Here is a 17,171-nt window from a genome sequence, read left to right on the forward strand (position 1 = left end):
TAAGATAAAAATGTGAAGAAAGAAGTTGTGTAAATATATATATATATATATATATATATATATATATATATATATATATATATATATATATATATATATATATATATATATATAAAGAAAATAAGACTGGAAAACAAGGTCTCCTGCGATGGTACCACAACAAACTCAAATCTTTACCATGTTCCGGACACCTGAGAGCTTCTTTTCAGTTTCGTTAACAGCCGTTTAAGCCGTTAGAACAACTCAGCTGCCACAACTTGCTTCACTAGCACAAAATGCTGGCTGATCCTAAATAAAAAGTAAACATAGAGACACATTAGCGTTGCTTCACTCTTTCAACAGTCATATGTCTTAGTCATTTAGAAGGACGAAGAAGCTACAGTGGCCCTGTCAGGTCATGCAAAAGTATTGTTTGGCTTTGCCAGTTGTTGCCTGGGTCCTTGTTAACCACTTCCCTTTGTCGGGTGTCACTGTGAGCGCTTTATTGGTCCAATCCAGCAGAATCTTATTAGTCGGCGGTCAGTGCTGCCCCCCTTCCTGTCTCTGTCTGTCTTAATATACTGTTGTGTTAAAGAATGATTACAATGAAAGGGACCCCAGGAGACACAGACAGAGAGGCAGCAGCCAGCAGAGGACTGCCAGACGCTCAATGGTGCCAAGGCCTCAGATGAAAGAAAACCAGCACCCGTTTGTCAGAAACATTTCAAGACTTAATTTTCTAAGTAGCCAACTATATAAGCCCTATATAAGAAACGGTGCCTTGCTATCCAATACCCATACTACCATAGTATTTAGTATGCCAGAAAATATTTTGTATGTCCAAATACATGGCATGTCAAATGCAGTATGCCAGAAATACCAGGATTTCCTACTGCATCCGATCATATCCTGCAATTTTCCAGCCAGCATGCTTTCCCACAACTTTTTTTTTTGCAGCATATATAAGCAAGAGGGTCAAAGTTCAAGACACTATGTTTTAAGAAGTAGTATGTCCCAATTGTATGCACACTGAATGCAACATTACTTACTTTGGAAGGGCAGCTGCAGTACATACTAACATCTACATCCAGCAATTACAGAGCAACAGAATCATTCATTAGGAGTCTTTGTGTTTGTGTCCACCTGATAAATGTCCAGTATTCACCCTTTCTTTTTGCTCTGTTTTTGGTCTCAACCAATAGCGTAGGATCCCAAAATGGTGGGCGCACTCAGGTACCTCCCAAATCGTCACGTGACAGCAAGCTACCATGACGTATGTCCTCATTGTCAATAAGGCGTAGACATACAGGTGGATAGCTCAAAATGCGTACAGATAACACTCCACTTGGTGCCATGTATGAAAAAATTAAAATAAAAAATGTATCACAAAAAAAGAAAGAAAGTGAAGTCATGATGTCACGTTGACATATGAAAGTAATATTGGGTCTGAGCTGAGTATGTGGGTATCTGTACCTGTAGGTGAGGTCTGTCTTCTCCAAACGTCCTCCGTACAGGACGAAGCGTCTCTGTCGCCCCCGATAATGCACCTCCTTGTGGGCGGGGTAGTCCGGTACGCCACAGCGAGGTCGGTTCCATGTGTTAGAGGTGTTCGTCATTTCCTTTACTAGATCTTGAGCGTGAGGAACCTTCCCCCTCTTCTTTAAGTCGGGGAACTTTTCAGAGACCTGTAACAACAACGATGTTCGTTAGTCAGTGCAAGTTTGTTTTTTGTCATTAAAAATCATTAGAAATATGTTAGGCTGTGTCACCTAATCGTGTTTGGTGTGGCATCATTGTTTCAGGAAAAGATGAAAAGGAAGAAAATAATGTAGAGGAAGGAAAAGACAGACACAAGAATAAAACTATGGTCACATGCAAGACTTGGAGAAAAACGTGCTCTGGTTTATTGGCATTTCTTTAAACCAATCACTATCGTCAAGGGCGGTACTAAGCTCCGCACAGATCCGCTGTAAAATGGGGCGATTCTAGGATCAAACCTTTAGGGGGGCTCAGCCCCTAATGAGAATGTGACACAGATACAGTGCATGCAAAAGTGTTAAGGGGTGCTCGAATCCCCCTAAAAAGGGTCTAAAATCGCCCATGTCACCGAGCCACGTAGTTTGCCCCAGTTTAACCCTTGTGTTGACTTTGGGTCGACCTGTTTTCAATTTTTGTTTTATATCACAAATGTAGAATAAGCGCTGAAAATGTGTAGAAGATTTTTTTTTTTTAAATTTAAAACATTGGAAAAAGCAAAAACGAACTGTGAAAAAAAGGTGTCAAAAATGTTGGAAAAAGGTTGACGGGAAGACAACACAAGGGTTAAGACAGTCAGACCCACGTTGTCCTATTATCGGTAATACCTCCCCCGCCACCCCGTCCCGTCCCTTCCCCCCCCACTAGGAAATGGCTCTGCTCATTTCCACTGAAGCAAATTACAGAGTAGAGCCTTCTCATCTGACCCAGCCACTGAACCAAACCTACTGCTGGGTGGGTTCCTCCTATCACACAATTGCAGTTCCGTGCATTTCCTTTTCCGCTGCTACTCATAACAATCTGTGGGAAAAGACGCTATCAATTTATTGTGAAGAGATGAAACTAATTACTTCTTATACGTCCATGTGAACAACCTGTGGAAAAAAAAAGATGCTATCAATTTAATGTGTAGAGATGACACTAATTACTTCTATCATCAGATAGAGCCTGGGACTCTTACCACAGCTTCTCTCTTACGTACTTTAATCATGCGAAGAGTTTTGCTGATATTGATCCTTTTCTTAAGTGCGGCAATATCCACGAGTCATTGTTGGTTCCCTCTAAGCACTAATTGAGAGACCTGCACGTAAAAAGAGGTCTAAGCTATTAGGTTAGGACCTGTGGTGGAATGCAACTAGGTACACTTACTCAAGTACAAATTCAAAGTACTTTATTTGAGTATTTCCATTTTTTACTACTTTATACTTTATATCTCAGAGGTAAATATTGTACTTTTTACTCCACTACATTTGTCTGACGGCTTTAGTTACTTTTCAGATGACAGTTTTTCATCCCCTTCACAATAACAAAAACAATATTGCTTTTATTTTTATTACATTTAGGTATTTTGTTTCCATTCAATTAATTAAATTGCTGTAACAGATTTGATTTGATTTGTTCCTGGTTCAACCATGTGAAGCCCTTTGTAACTTTGCTTTGAAAAGTGCTGTGCTGTAGAATTATTGATCATAGATTGTACAAAGGTCTAAATCATTGTACAAATATTAGAAATTCCTCAAGATGCAGGATAACAAGTCCAAACTAGAAGGGCCCTGTCTCTGCCATGGCCGTGCCCTATATCAGTCCCGTGATTCAGATCCGCTCCAAAACGTAATGTATTCTTCCTTGGCAGAAGCTTCCCCCTTCCACCAAGTTTCATAGAAGCTGTGCCAGCAGTTTTACCGTAATCCTGCTGAAAAACCGAACTGAAAACATGACCTTAGCGGAGGTGCAATATCTTATGAACAGTGTTGGGAACGTTACTTTAAAAAAGTAATTAGTTATAGTTACTCAATACTTGTTCCAAAAAGTAACTGAGTTAGTAACTGAATTACAGTAACTCGTTACCAGGGAAAGTAACTATTTGCGTTACTGTTTTACTGTGTAAAAAGTTGCTATATGTCAAAGAGCAGTTGAAAAAAGTCAGTTGAAATGAGTCGAACAGACAGGTGTTTGTACATAACTTTTAATATTTATTGCACGTCGACAGCAAGAGGTTTATCCTGCACTTCAAGTTTTATCTTTGTAAGAAAAGTAAACAGTTACACCATATAAAGTGCATTTAACTCTAGCAAATTAAATCAAACTCTCTCAACCTGAGACAACTGGTCAAGCAAGCAACCTGTACTTCCAAGTGTTTTGTTCACAACAAAAGTAAACTTTTAAACAACAAAAAAGTGTTTCTACATACCTGCCTATTATACGGTTGACTTTGTTGTGAGGCAGAAAGATCTAGCTTTTGCTGCTTGGAGGACTTTGCTCCGAGTCCTTCTTTGCTAGTGGATGGCGAGCTATCATCTGTGGTGGAGGTATCGCTGGTTTTGGCCACTAGCTTTGTAGATGCGCGTGTCGTTGTGAGATGCTTCATTAAATTAGAGTTGCTTACAACGGATGTCGACAAAGTCTTCTATGCTACCATGAAACATGACTCTGCCTTAGCCAATCATAATCGCTTACCTCGTTATTAACCCACCTCCTCATTAACTGTGAGCCAGGGGTGTGTTCGTATCACACAGTTTATTCAATCAATGCATAGTAACGCACCGCATTTAACGTCCAGTAACGTTAACGGCGTCGTAACGACGGGAAAAGTAATTAGTTAGATTACCCCGTTACTGATAAAAAGAACCTTGTTACCTAACACCGTTCTTTTAAATGCCGTTATTCCAAACACTGCTTATGAATGAGTTTTAAGTTAATGTCACCTCATGTTTACAAGATAAAATGAACTTGAATTTACATTAGATTTAATGTTACAGAGACTTTTCAGCCCTGACAGGAAGATGCTCAAGCAGAAAAGTAAGGAAATATCTACTAAACCAAATATTTTAAAAATGAACCTCAGCAGAAACCAACCTTAATTCACAATCGATCCATAAAATATCAAATCAAAATTGTAAAGACACAATCGTGTTTTTGTTGTCTTTGAACGAGGCTGCCTCGCTCAGCTCTGCAGGACTCAAACCGCGTCGTTGTTGTAGGTTAAGGGGAACAAAGCCCAGCAGGATTCATGGAATGTGCGCCTGCCTGCGGAAACACAGTGACTGATGGGTCTGGATCACAGAACAAACAGTACACACCTCCTGTGTTTCACTTTGTTTAAACAAGATGTAAGCTGCTTGTTGTGTTGCACAAAGCTCACATTAGGAGGGGCGTTACTGCTCATGTCCTACAGTTTTCCTTATACGGCTTGTTTGTGCTGTGATAAATAAACAAAGAAAAAACTGCTTCTTCTGGAGGTTTTGTAAGTGTGATCTGAGGTTTCTCACTGTTATCGGCCCTGACAACAAAACCCTCAGATAAACAACAAAACCCTTTACAAGTTGTAAATCAGGTCTGAAACGTAATCTCTGTTGACATGAAACGGGTGAAAGACATACAGTAACTAGCATGGAATTTGGTCACTATTTCTTTGCTTTAAAAAAAACACATGTATTTACCTTGACGGAGTGAGCCTATACAGGCCTGTAGCTGTCATTGAGGGCACTGAGTTCATGTCCTCAGTAATGTTTATTGAAATCTGGGGTTTTAATGACCTGCGGAGTTTACAATATACAATTACAGATTAAATATGCATGAGGGGATTTCTTTAAGGCTTATTTAAATTAGAGTTGAAGATCTTTGTCGGGTTTGGTCTTAATTTCAACAATTTTACACGGGCTCGGGCTTGCGCTCCGGGTTGCGCGGTAAAAGAGTGCTCAGGTGATGCGTTTCGATTAGCGCGAAAATGGATGCTGAGGAGGTGAAACGGAGGCTGGCCTCTGGAGGACTTATTTTATTTCTTTGTTCCAACTTCCAAGTAGCCGATAGCCTACGTTAGTCATGAATAAATGATGTTAAAAAATGTATAAATGACTCATTCTTGACAAAAGACAAAAGAGCTGTGTGCACATTTGAATAATGTCACTAATGGCACTTATGGCAATGAGCGGTAACTGGTAATAGCAGGTTTGTTTTTGGATCTCACCTTCACTTGTTTTTTTTAAGTTTCGTCATTTGCAGTCATCGCTCTTTTCGTTGTCTGTTCGGCCATAGTAACCGTTTACTCACAACGCTAGCAGAGACCGAAAAAAAACAGTATGCCGCTTCAGACACAAGAGTTGACAAATATTCAAATTATGAGTCAATTTAGTGGTGAAAGTTCTCTAAAAATATGTTAAAAATGCCTCGTCATTCAAAACCAAATTTCAATGCCAAAGGAGTAAATCTCATCAGCGTCAGTGAGCCAATAAGCATGTCATTTCTTTTTGTTAAAAAGGATTTTTTTTAAATTGATATCTAAAAAAGTATTGTTTAGGAACCGGTATCAAAGTCACGGTATTGGTATCGGTACCGGTATCGAAAATGTATGAACGTTACCCAGCCCTAGCAGTGAGCCATTTTCCCAGCTGTGGTTGTTGTCACATCATTTTAGGTTTTTGAACACTGAAACGACTGATGCCGTGGGCTGGTGAGGACAGTGTCCCGCCCACAGCTGTTCCTTGTGTTCAGCAGCCTCTGTGGTCTTTGTTGAGGACCCAGGTTCGACCTGGTCCCAAGCCGACCTCCGTCCCCAAACGAGACAGTTTAGACTGCAGTTGTCTGCTGCCTGATCCCAATCAGTGAACTGAGGTGAAGGGAGTGTCAGCTTTCAGGTTCGACATTTTTTTTTTGTGGTGGGGTTAATTTAAAAGAGGGAGATGAAAACAAAAGTGAGAGCAGTAAGTGGTTAAAGACTAAACCCCCCCCGCCTGTGTGTCAAATGGATTGGCTGACCTGCCTGACCCCACAGCCGAGTAAAGCCCTAAATGTGCTGGATTCCACATCACAGTTCAAATTCAAACTAGAGATGGTCCGATACCATTTTTTGCTTCCCGATACCGATTCCGATACCTGAACTTGCATATCGGCCGATACCCAGTACCGATCCGATACCAGTGGGTCATATATTTTATTATGTTTTAACAACTGTATACTACTATCCCTGTATGGATGTGATATGATATAACAGCTGTATAATACTATCCTTGTATGGATGTGATATGATATAACAGCTGTATACTACTATCCCTGTATGGATGTGATATGATATAACAGCTGTATACTACTATCCCTGTATGGATGTGATATGATGTATAACAGCTGTATACTACTATCTCTGTATGGATGTGATATGATATAACAGCTGTATACTACTATCTCTGTATGGATGTGATATTATTTAACAGCTGTATACTACTATCCCTGTATGGATGTGATATGATGTATAACAGCTGTATACTACTATCTCTGTATGGATGTGATATGATGTATAACAGCTGTATACTACTATCTCTGTATGGATGTGATATGATGTATAACAGCTGTATACTACTATCCCTGTATGCATGTGATATGATGTATAACAGCTGTATACTACTATCTCTGTATGGATGTGATATGATGTATAACAGCTGTATACTACTATCTCTGTATGGATGTGATATTATTTAACAGCTGTGTACTACTATCCCTGTATGGATGTGATATGATGTATAACAGCTGTGTACTACTATCCCTGTATGGATGTGATATTATTTAACAGCTGTATACTACTATCTCTGTATGGATGTGATATGATTTCTATCTTTGTTGTCTGTCTGGCTCAGGTTAAACTCTTTGTAAAACATGAACAAACACAAACAATGAATGTCGTAGAACTTTTTTTAGTTTTAATGAGCAGCTTTTATCAGTTAACAGAAGTTTTTTGGTTTCCAACCTTCTTTCTGAGTCAACTTGACGTTACTTGTTAATAAAAGATTATTAACTCATTATTGAATATACTTAGGTTGATTGTGTTATTGTGTGACATTGGTGTTCTAAATGGTTAGTTCGGATTCACCAAAAGTCACACAATAACGCAAACCTACTAACTGATCGAGGCAGTGGTAGACCTCCCTTGTTCTGTGAGTCAAAGTCAAAGTCTGGTGGCTTTAAAGATAGCATAGACAACGGCTTCAGTTTCCCGTCAGAAGGGGCTGTCTGACGGCAAGGTAAAGTGAAGAAAATATTTTCACACCTACAGTATAGTTCGGTAGACTCGGTGCGATTCGGGGGTGAAGTTGCAACATTGTTGCATTCTCAACCAAGACCCCCGTTTTCAGGTGGACCAGAGTTTGGTTGTTTGGTCCGCACAAGAGTTTGAATGAGCTTTCACACCACCCCAAACAAACCAGACTTTCTGACAAAACGTTCCAGGGTTTCGGTTAAAACGGACAACAGAGCTTATGTGTGAAAGCAACCTTAAACTGATATTGATTTTTTTTAGGTGGTCCTTTTTCTGGTGGCTTAAAAATTGTTGAGAGAAAAACCAGCACACTGACCATTACGCAAGCAATAATTTATTTAGAAAAATACAACGTTTCGGTCCCAGACCTTCATTACCTGATGAACAATTTTTAAGCCACCAGAAAAAGGACCACCTAAAAAAAATCAATATCAGTTTAAGGTTGCTTAAACACATAAGCTCTGTTGTCCGTTTTAACCGAAACCCTGGAACGTTTTGTCAGAAAGTCTAGTTTGTTTGGGGTGGTGTGAAAGCTCATTCGAACTCTTGTGCGGACCAAACAACCAAACTAGAAAAATACAACGTTTCGGTCCCAGACCTTCAGTACCTGATGAAGGTCTGGGACCGAAACGTTGTATTTTTCTAAATAAATTATTGCTTGCGTAATGGTCAGTGTGCAGGATTTTCTCTCAACAATTTTTAATCTGTTACCTTTGATCATATCCTATGCACCTGCCCGACCAAAGAGGTGTGCAAAAAAGTTTTCTCACGTTGTAGGAGGCTTAAAAAACGTTAGCTGTTGCCCCCGTCCACAGAAGTACATTGCTAAGCTTCCGTACCGGTACTCCTGTCTGCTTCTCCAAACTGGGGGCCTGCCGGCTGCTATCTTCTGTAGCTAATACAATGACATATGTGGATGGATAAGGACCTCAAACAACCCCACTTCAAAAGACCTGAACTATCCCTTTAAACTTGCAGTGAAAACGTCCCAACTGCCTTCTGTCTTCCTGCAGTTCACTTCTTGGTCGTGTCAAACTAAAGCACAGTGACCTGGTGGGGGTGATGGAGATGGGTTTGTTGTCAGACTGCAGACGCTGTTCAGACGCACCGTGCACAGACATGTTTCTCGCTGAATACCACTGTCAGATCCCCTGCACCGCTGCTCACACATCTTGTCATCACTGTAACCAGAAGCTAGATATGTCCAAACTTGTAATGGATGGCCCCCCACTCACACTGCATCGCCGCCGCCGCCGCCACCATCACAAACTCCTTCACATTTTCCCAGTGCGAAGAAGCCTTCATGAGGCCTTCAGGCTATTTGGGAGATGTATGTCTCATCAGCGGCTTTTTGCACTCTCAGCAGAAAGTGACAGACTAATTGTCCCAAGGGTATTTTTGTAACGTCGTCACAAAGTCTCCTGCCAGGATTTCCATTGTCTGCTCTGAAATTACACATGAACACGCATGCATGGCCACAACACTTCTGCCTCAGCATCTGAGTCACTGACATGGGATCACCTGCCCCAAGTTACAAAGCAAACTGTAAACATTTAGCTTTTAAAAAATGTAAGACCTCTGGAGGCTCCACAAAGTTACTGGTCCCAATCAAGAAAAGAAGAAAAATTCATTATTCATCATTCATTAATCAGACTTTTTAATTCAAAAGTGGTGGTGGTGATATTGTATATTTTTTTCTAAATGACAACATATCCCATGAAGTCCAAATCCTACAATGAATTGATTCTAATACAGTCCTTCCAGAAAAAGTTTTTTTTGTTTTTTTGTTTTTTTGTGGTTGTTGCGGGCAAAAATCCTTGATTATGCGGCACGTTTTCTTAAAAAATATGATGGAATATGCTTTATGATATTTATGCAATTTTATGCGATTAAATTGCGGGAACTTGAAAAAACTGCGGGAACTTGCAAATACTGCGGTTTGATGAAAAACACAAAAAAAGTGATTCCCACCCCCTCAACACCCTGCTTTTTGATGATGTTCACGTCGTGTAATTACGTCACTTCATAACGTTCCCATGGCAACAGGGGGAAATGGCTGCTCTTGTGTGAAGGAAACGCAACATTTTGCAACTTTCTGCTAAGATATATGGGACTTTTTTGCAACGAAAATGCGGGGATTATGAAATCATGCAAGCCTCGCATATTTTGCGCGAAAATCTGCAATTTATGCGGCGAAAATGCGGCGAAAGTGTGGCGTATTTGAAAAAATGTGGCCACCGCATTAATATGCAGACTTTGGCTGATTATGCATTGAATTATGTGATCGCATATTCGCGTTTTTCTGGAGGAACTGCTAATAACTAGTAGTCTTTCGTGTGTGTGTCCAAAGCCTGTATGTTCAACATTCATTCTGTGGAAAATCATCGTGAAAAAGGCACACACAACAACTTGTACACCAGCATTTGCATCACTCTCCAGAATGCATTGCTTCCACACAACATGTGTTTTGAATAAGGAAAGTATGAAATATATAACTGCAGCAGAAGTAGAAAAGTAGGTTGGGGTAAAGTGGCTCCAAAAAGGAAATTACAAAAGTTGGTCCAAAACCTCCTGAAATTCACTGACTCTGACTGATGAAATCTTAAAAAAAGCATCTGAGGGTTCATTTTACATTTATAGCAAAATGTAACAGGTCTATTAAGTGTTTCAAAGAAACTAAAGGGGATTCTTCCAATGCTAAAGCCAGAAGCGTTTTAATCAACACGATATCTAACCTAGTAACAGTGAATCCGGATGATAGGAAGTAAGCCATAAGTAAGTGTTTACATCAGGAGACAGATAAGCTTTCAATTTGAAGGGTGTGCTCTCATTGAACAAAACAGGGACAAAGAGTTACTTACAGAGATACAGGATGTATTTTGCCAGAAGGGGAGAGGTTTGAGTTTTTTTCATCAACAAATACTTCGTTATCTTCCTTCTTACTCTCTTAATGCGATATATCATCCGAAAATCAGAAACATCCTGCAGTGGAAGGTGATATAAACCATCTGCGTAAATCTCTTATCTTTCCTGGCACAAAAAAAACCTCTTCCGCTGAGACTTGCAGATCTTCTGTTCGTCTAGCTGCAGGATGACTAACTGAGGATTTCACCGTTGATTGTGATTATTAATGAGAGCACATTACCAGGGGGAGTATTGGTTCACAGACAAATCATGCTGTTTGTATCTTTTTCTTTTATTATTTTTTGGGCTTTTCCGCCTTTCATTTTTGTAAGGACAGCTAGGTGAGAAAGGGGAAGACATGCAGGAAATCGGCACACATCGGATTTGAACCCTGGACCTCTGCGTCGAGGCATAAACCTCTCAGTATATGTGCGCCTGCTCTACCCACTGAGCCAACCCGGCCACTGTATCTATTGTTTGAGGAGTTTTGGGCATCTTTGACATTATTTGGTTGTTAATCGATTTGGTAGAGATAGACAGAGATGGCTGTTTTACAGAAAAGTGACTCCAGACTCCAGTTTTTCTAGGGAATGTGGGTGGATTTTAAAACCACAATATAAATTGCAGTTCCAAGTTCAGGTCCCATCTGGAGCAAAACCTGCTGAATAAAGGCTTTCACTGATACAGTAGATTTTGGTCTTGAAATATCTCAACAACTATTTAAAAGATTGCCATGACATTTTGTACAGATATTCATGTTTTCCAGGGGATAAATATTACGGACTCAGTTTGTTAGATTTGCCCTAACCAGTCAGTTGTGAGTGACGTATCTGTCCCTCTGACATCATTTTCAGTGACACTGGCTAGGAGCAGTTAACTTAACTTTTTAAAATGCTGATTAAGATTTGTGATTTCTAGAAGTTGACTTACAACAACCTGTGCAGCTGCGTCCATCTCATTCATACTGTTTTCCTGTCGCTTTGTTTCATGAATGCAACTAGATAGCTAGCTGGCTGGCTATACTGAAAGATGATGTCCCCATTCTTGATCCCATTTACTACTAATTTACAGTAAAGGTGGATTTGGACTCCTCCAGTTTCCATCTTTGTTTGGGTCAAGAGATGGAGACACACCTTGTGCAATGTATCAAGGTGCAAACTGGAGCTCTCAGCCAATCCAGAAACTCAGTGATATGCGCTTTTAATAAATTCAGCCTGCAGAATCGCCGGAACTATAAATACTCTAACATGATGCTGCCCCTCCTCTCAACTTGTTAGCGAGGGACTCAGAATGAGGCTGGGGGCTCCGCCTGCTAACAAAAGCATCTGATTATCTTCATGACAGAAGGTTGCATGTGCCTTTTAACAGCACCCCCCGCCCCCCTGTTGTGTGTTATCAGCCACTCACAGCCCGGTGCAGATGTGACCTAGATCTACTCGATGGGAACCGAGGCCGGCTCTGATGTCACCTTTGCTCTCACGGTTCCCCAACCAATCGCTTTGCCTGAAGACATCGACATCATGGGGCAAAACAGAAAGCAGAACCAAGGGACTTGGGGTTTATTGACAAAAACAGTTAGCTGTTAGCTCCTCCTCTTCACTCCAGAGAGAAAAACAGGCACTTTGTAAACTCCCTGTGCCAAATGCCACAGACACTGAGGCCTGTCCGGGCCTGTGTAATCACTCGCTCTTTTGTCATCAACGGGGGAACAAATTGACAGAACTACGGATTAGACTTTCCAGTGAAATGACCCGCCGACATCGCTACGTTGTCATCACAGGTGCAACCCACGTCTGATAATGTATTGCTAAAAAACAGTCATTTTTCATGTGTAGAAAGCTGGTTTTCAACTCGACACATAAACACACTGTCGACAAAGACATGTCACAACACTACAATTGCCTGGCTTCTGATTACTGTGGATTAAACTGTGCAAAAGTATTTCAAGTATGCGAAAACACAGCGTGGATGCTAATGAATCAACACAAAGGAAGCATGTCAGGGTTTCCCCCAGAAACGTTTTCGACGACGGCCTGGCTGGGGCCAGTCACAGACTGATGGCAGCATTAATGTAGATCCCAATTGTTTCTGGATAACAAAATCATGGACAGAATTGCGAAATTGAGAGTTAAAAAAAAGCTAAAAGACAGATTCCATAGGGCCCTACATTAAGTCAGTGCTAAAAGCTAACTGGATAATTGAAATGATGACTATGTTCCAACCGAGCCGCCCCACTGTAACTGTAGTTTAAAAAACATCTTAAAAATACATTACAAAATAATTCCAAGTGGCTTAGGACTGGTGGTGGGAAACCTAGGCTTGCAATACACAGGAGGACACCCTGCATGTTAACTGATGGTTGTGCCAGGATCAGTCCAGACAATATGTTTGTCTGTTGAGATATTCACTATGTCAGATTAGGTTTGTGGCCCTTTAAAATGAATCTACTTGCGACCTCTCCTCACCCCTTACATATGTCTAACAGTGTTTTTTTCCCCTTGTTTTATTGGAATAATTTTAAGAGTCCTGAAAATGTAAAATGATCCACTTATTTACAAGACAAAAACAACGTTTAGGGCAAAGTCACAGATGTGTTGCAGATACAATTAGAGCCACACCCTGTTGTGGCCTTGTTTGGAGTCCTCCCTGACACTGTCAAATTATCCAGGTCTAAATCAGATTGGGTTGCATTTTTTTTTCAGGGCAGCAGCATTTGGTAGTCCAGTAACCCAGAAAAGGTGACTTTGCGCCGGTCGTAGAACTCCGTGGGCTGCCGATATCTCTGTGCCTGAGTAGCAGTGCTTCCACCCAATATTGTCCCAAGTCAATATCTGCCTAGGAAATCGTCTAGTCTTAATCTGCATTGATATTTTTACTCGTGAATACGCAGGCCACAAGAAGTAATTAGGTTTTGTTTTTGTTGTTGTTGGGTCACTTTTACTCATGACATGCTAACGGCAACAAAGGATTCCATTCATTACGCTAAGCTAAGCTAGGGCAGCCCCACCGGACTAAGACAATGCATGCACTGAGACAAAAATGCATTTGCCCACCTATATAAATATAGTGGAGACGGTGAATAACCCTATTTCAACAAACGGTGGCGTATTCCTTTAAAGATGGAGGCGCAACATGGCAGCCGTCATTCGAGCAACTCACCCGTATGTATTCTGAATGATTCTTAATGTCAGAGTCTACGCTTACGAGAATACTTTGATTAGTTGGTGGAAGTAATTACACATGAATGAGCACATATTTTGAAAGAACAAAAGGGTTTTTGGAAAGAATCAACTCAAAAAATTACACAATGTAGGTTTAAAGGGCTGTGTATTGGCAAGAATTTGGCAATACGATACATATCATGATACAGGGGTTACGAATCAATATATTGTGATACTGTCAGCAAGGCGGTGTATTGCGATTTTTAAAATCTAATTTAAAAAAATATTAGTCATATAGTCATAGTATACAGTGAGATCAATCTTCAAAATGAAGTGAAATGGCTACTTTGGGGACTAACAGTCAGTTATGTCAGTTATTGAAATTATCCACCTACACTTTATATCCTACTGATGTTATACTCCTTGAAACCTACACCCTCAAATTTGCACACAGACAATTTTCTTGACTTTAGACATTGATATCTCCACAGTGGCTGAACGGATTTTTACCATTCAAACGGCATTTGAAACATCTATCTCCCTTTGTTCTTTTGCATTTATGTGTAGTGTGAAGATAGCCCTTACCAAACTCTTACAATGAGGAACCTGGCAAAATAGGATGATGACCTCCAGTTGGCTACCTCAGCTAGAGCAGTTTGCTAACTTGCGCGGCTCACCAGGCTTCTAGCATCACCCATTTTGCGAGGTCAAGCAGATGAACTTTGCTTTGGCACCGTCTGGTGGTCAGAGAGCTTTAGACCTTTAAGACCTTCAGGAAATCGTTTGTTCAACTTCACGCCTCTTTACTGGAGATAGGTGCAACCAGGGGCGTAGCACAAAATTCTGGGCCCAGTAGAAAGACATTCTCTATGGGCCTACACCTATTCGTTGTAGCATCTATTTGGGCCCTCCTCACATGAGGGCGCTGGGTACTTAGTCACATTTCCAACCCCAGTCCGACACCCCTGGGTGCAACACTCACCACTGCATTTCTTATGATACCATTACATGTTTTTCCCTGACTTGATGTACCAACCTTGTGGTATTTATTTCTCTGGAAAGAAAAATTGCCATCGCTTTGCAATTCTGCTACAAACAGCTCAATTGGCTGATGCTTCGGGAACATACCAAAACTGATTACTTTAGTCTGTTTACATTAACCTGCAATCGTATATACCTACAAATCAACACTTCCACCCTTCCTTCAGGACTATGCTCAGTAACTGCTACATTCCTCTCTGTGAGTGCTTATCTGAGCTGCCAGCTTGTTTTGATAAATTCCTTATTTTTCTGTGTACCTGTAAACATGACATTTCTTTGAAAAAGCATGCACGCTAAACCAGCCTACTCTGTAAATAGAGGTTGCGTGTTTACTTCAGCAAATATGATACAGGAGAAGAGAGGACATAAACAAGGCTGTAGTAAATATGATGGGATCCAGAATTACTACACAAGAACATGAACAGGAACTATTAGAATGTAAAATCTTCAATAACGAGTTGCACTATGTGCTGAGGTTTGCAGAACAGCAGCAGACCAAAGTGAGGCTAATAAACAAGATGGAAATAAGTCAGATAAGCCTCCAAAACACAACTGTGACTATTTGTAGCAGGGCAACGAGTGCTACTGACGCCTTCATGATGGCTCCATATGGAGGACCCCTCTTTTTTATGGTTTTGTTGACAAAATGCCTTTAAGACCTGTTATTACTGCTTCCTGCCCTGAAGGGGAACTCAGCAATCTTTATTTTTTTTTTTCTCTCTCTCTCTCTCTCTCTCTCTCTCTCTCTGCACTGAGGCAAAACCAAAACACTCTGCTGTCATCCTGCATGCACGCCACGAAGAGGAGAAGGAGAAGACGTCAGTTTTTGCCTGCAAAGTCACGAATGCTTCCAGTGGTGCTGAGCACACTCAAAATAAATAGTGATGATAGTAATTTCTTCAAAGTAAGAGCAGCTCCCGGGCTAATTACAGTGACAGGTCAGCTCCTGTGCGCGCGTGAAAATAGCCATTTTCTTAATTACAACATAATTGTCATTGGTCCGAGGAAAGGGCGTGTGCGCGCGTGTGAGGGGGGGATTTTAGGGCACATCTAGGTATAGCTGCAGGAAAGTGTTAGGCTACTCAAACCTAGAAGTAGGCTATAATTCTTGATACAAGAATGTGGATTGTTTTAAGCCGACTTTGGAGCAAAGCGACTCATTCTGCTGCAAAGTCTGCACAAGAAAACCATCTAGCGCCATTACATCACACTCCAACGCTTTCATCCAAAGCGATGTACAATTAGTGTCTACAACCATGGCGATACCACCCAAAAATAGCAACAATCATTGCAAACTGTTGTGCACGAGTGTGTGTGCACGTGTAGCCTGTGTGTGTGTGTATGTGTGTTTAGGGGGTGGGAGAGTCACTTGTAGCCGGAGAAAGAATGAAAAAATTCAACAATGCAGAGTCCTTTAAAATGCAACAGAATAAATAATTTCCCATGCGTGCCACAGATTAAACCAAGCCGACTCATTCTGCAGCACAACATCGATACACTTTCCAAACTTCTGCAGAAAAGTTTCTTTCTTCTTTTGTTTCGACTTTGCAACAAGTGTGGGGGAAAAACTCACCGGTGCCACTTTGTACCTGCTGGATCCCCGCACTGGAAGACAAAGCGTGCTCTGGAGGCATTGTAGCGCCAAGACGCAGCAGCACACGACAAGAGAAGTTCGCATCCTCACCGCCGTCGGGAGCACTGGTGGTGCACAGGCAGGCTGGGTTTGGCGCAGCTGTGAGGGGTGCGCAAAGCTGGGAGTCACACGGCTGCCGGATCCGGGGCTACTTCTCTTTAAATAGACTCTGATTTCTTTGTTCTCCTAAAGGTTTTTTTCCTCCACATACACTTTTTTTTTTTTTTTTTTTTTTTTTTTTTTTACAGCCTAGGGCTGATAATACCACCCGCTACCATGTGACTCTTAACCCTTTCTCTGCCGCGTGCACGTCAACTCAAAACAGATGACGATGAAGATGGCTTTGTGTTTTTCACCCATCTGTGTGTCTTGATTTTATGAATACCAAGGAACTTGACAGTTTGAAAGGAAAAATGTATTAAATACGCCCAATGCCACACATTAAACACTATAAACAGTGACACAGCATGTACTGCAAAAAACATATGGAGATATTATCGGATTATTATAAGAGTATTACAACAGCACAATCACCTACAGTTAAAACTAACCAGCCAGCTAACACAGAACACTCTGCTAGTCTATTTAAATCATTTTATGAGGAGAAAACATATAGTCAATGTTAAGTACAACAGTGCAGCTGTGTGAATGAAAGGAAAGTGATGTTAGTGTC

General features: G+C 40.9%; 1 protein-coding gene across 1 annotated transcript in view; it reads right to left on the reverse strand.

The window, feature by feature from the left end:
- mmp11a (matrix metallopeptidase 11a) overlaps positions 1 to 16,651 on the reverse strand; it is a 29,932-nt gene extending 13,281 nt beyond the window's left edge. The window contains exons 1-2 of the mRNA XM_028578884.1: positions 16,439 to 16,651; positions 1,453 to 1,664 (exon numbers count right to left, since the gene is read on the reverse strand). Of these exons, the coding sequence (XP_028434685.1) occupies positions 1,453 to 1,664; positions 16,439 to 16,543 (317 nt within the window). The 5' untranslated portion in view covers positions 16,544 to 16,651. The remainder of the gene's footprint in view (positions 1 to 1,452; positions 1,665 to 16,438) is intronic.
- Between the last annotated feature and the right edge of the window lie 520 nt (positions 16,652 to 17,171).

Source organism: Perca flavescens, chromosome 5 (genome assembly GCF_004354835.1).
Source record: "Perca flavescens isolate YP-PL-M2 chromosome 5, PFLA_1.0, whole genome shotgun sequence".
Lineage (NCBI taxonomy): Eukaryota > Metazoa > Chordata > Actinopteri > Perciformes > Percidae > Perca > Perca flavescens.